This window comes from Cicer arietinum, chromosome 8 (assembly GCF_000331145.2).
Source record: "Cicer arietinum cultivar CDC Frontier isolate Library 1 chromosome 8, Cicar.CDCFrontier_v2.0, whole genome shotgun sequence".
In the NCBI taxonomy this organism is placed as follows: Eukaryota; Viridiplantae; Streptophyta; class Magnoliopsida; order Fabales; family Fabaceae; genus Cicer; species Cicer arietinum.
In genome coordinates this window covers 24,776,943-24,779,269 of record NC_021167.2, presented here as the reverse complement: position 1 = coordinate 24,779,269, position 2,327 = coordinate 24,776,943, and the positions used below count along the sequence as shown (strand labels likewise).

General features: G+C 31.1%; 1 protein-coding gene across 1 annotated transcript in view; it reads left to right on the top strand.

Annotated features, from left to right (window-relative positions):
* Nucleotides 1-2,091, top strand: part of LOC101508749 (homeobox-leucine zipper protein HDG11) — a 6,089-nt gene extending 3,998 nt beyond the window's left edge. The window contains exons 10-12 of the mRNA XM_073364199.1: nucleotides 1-221; nucleotides 326-415; nucleotides 852-2,091. The exon at nucleotides 1-221 is cut by the window's left edge and continues 29 nt beyond it. Coding sequence (XP_073220300.1) covers nucleotides 1-221; nucleotides 326-415; nucleotides 852-1,262 — 722 coding nt within the window. The 3' untranslated portion in view covers nucleotides 1,263-2,091. The remainder of the gene's footprint in view (nucleotides 222-325; nucleotides 416-851) is intronic.
* Nucleotides 2,092-2,327: the final 236 nt, after the last annotated feature.

Below are 2,327 nucleotides of genomic sequence, written 5' to 3'. Positions count from 1 at the left end.
ACATGGTAACAAATTTCTGTGCAAGCATAAGTGCATCAGCTAGTCATAGATGGACCACACTTTCAGCTTTGAATGAGATTGGAGTCAGAGTGACTGTGAGGAAGAGTACAGACCCTGGTCAGCCTAATGGTGTTGTCCTAAGTGCAGCAACTACCATTTGGCTTCCTCTCCCTCCACAAACTGTTTTCAATTTCTTTAAAGATGAAAGGAAAAGATCTCAGGTTTGTAGTTAATATTTGATTCTATTATGATTATGAACTTAGAATGAAAAAGGCATTTTTTTTAATTTTTAACTAACATTGTTTTTTTTAATATTTTTTCTTAGTGGGATGTTCTTTCTAATGGTAATGCTGTTCAAGAGGTTGCTCATATAGCTAATGGTTCACACCCTGGTAACTGCATCTCTGTGCTTAGGGTAAGTAAAACATGCTTTCTACATTTTCCTTTTTTTTTTAATTTTAATTTTCTTTATTCATTTTGTTTTCTATTAACGTGCGCGAGCCAGTCTCAGCGAAATAGTAAGGTAGATCGCAAGTTTGAATCATGTAAATAGTTTCTTTGCTTGTAGAATTAAGGTTGCGTACATCTACCCTCTTCAGACAAACCCTACCTAGTACAAACCTCATGCACCATGTCCCCGTTTTCATTTTTGTTTCTCATGTAATTTTCATCGGTGAAGGCGAGCCTTAAGACTATTAAATAATATTGTCTTGCCTAACGCCACATACAACTACCCCACCAGATAGACATACTCTATCTGGTGGGACTTAATCATTCATGTAAAAATTATTATTATTTTTAATTAAATTTCTCATTTCTCATATCTCATATATTCCATATCAATTATACAGGCATTCAACACAAGTCAAAACAACATGTTAATTCTTCAAGAAAGCTGTGTGGATTCATCTGGCTCCCTTGTAGTCTATTGTCCAGTTGATTTACCAGCTATCAACATAGCAATGAGTGGTGAAGACCCTTCTTACATTCCATTACTTCCCTCAGGTTTCACAATCACTTCAGATGGAAACCAAAACGACAACAACAACAATAACAACAACAACAACGTTGGTGATGGAGCATCAACAAGCTCAAACACAAACCTAGGAGGAGGATCCTTAATAACAGTTGCATTCCAAATTATGGTTAGTAGTTTACCATCTGCAAAACTCAACATGGAGTCTGTTGCAACTGTTAATGGACTTATTGGTGAAACTGTCCAACACATAAAAGCTGCTTTGAATTGTCCTAGTTCCGGATGAAAAAAAAAAGAAAAAAGAAAAAACAAATATTATTTTTCTTCAATACCTTAAATATGGTTTCAGAACCTGAGTCTATTTGTTGCTGGAGGTAGTAATCAATATGAAGAGAGTTAGTTGAGACTTGAATGCCTCTCATCAAGACATCACACAAAAATTTACTGCTCTTGTTGTTGCTGGTTGAGCTGTATTTTTGCTTCAAAGGTTACACAACTTTTCATCTTTCATTACATTCACACCAACTCCAAATTTTTATTTACTTTATTTTTATTTAACGTACTCTAAAGTCGCTTTTTATTTACACTTTTATTATTCACACAGGTATTTTAATTTCAGTTATAATATAACTGAAAAAAAGTAACTGTGTGATTAATAAAAGTGTTTTATTTAAAATGGTATTCAAGATTTTTTAAAATGTTTTTTTTTTGCATCTATGATGATTTTGGAGAAGGGGGGTGGGAATAGTTATAGTAATTGATGATGATGTGTCTTTAGAAGAGGAAGTCAAGAACGCACCATACTTGGTCATTTCGTACTCTATATTCTTAGATCAATTCCATGAAAAATGTGTATGGTTCGGGCATTGACTTCTTGTGGCAGAGACTTTATTATTCATAATTTATTGTTGTTTCATATCACATTATTACATTTTGTTGTAATAACTCTTATATATAACTGGTATCTTCTTTTGCTAGAAATATATTTATTGATTGTGGTGAAAAAACATAAGAGGAGTAAATGTACGATGTAAGATATCAGGTGGTTTTAGTAAATATATAGAAGTTTAATTTTTTTATATATAAATAAATAGAAATATAAAAATTATGTATTAGATTGAATTATTATTTTTCAATATATACTCTCTTTTCCTTTTGACATCTATACTATTTTAATGGTTAAAATTTAAACGTGTTTTGTTATTTTGAAAATTAAAAATAAAATTTATTAAATTGAATTACGAGAATCATACTTTTTTAAAATTTAAAGATAATACTTAAATTTGTTGAGATTCATGGATTTTATGTAATAATTACAGTGTTGAAAATAGTATATTAATTGGACAATGTA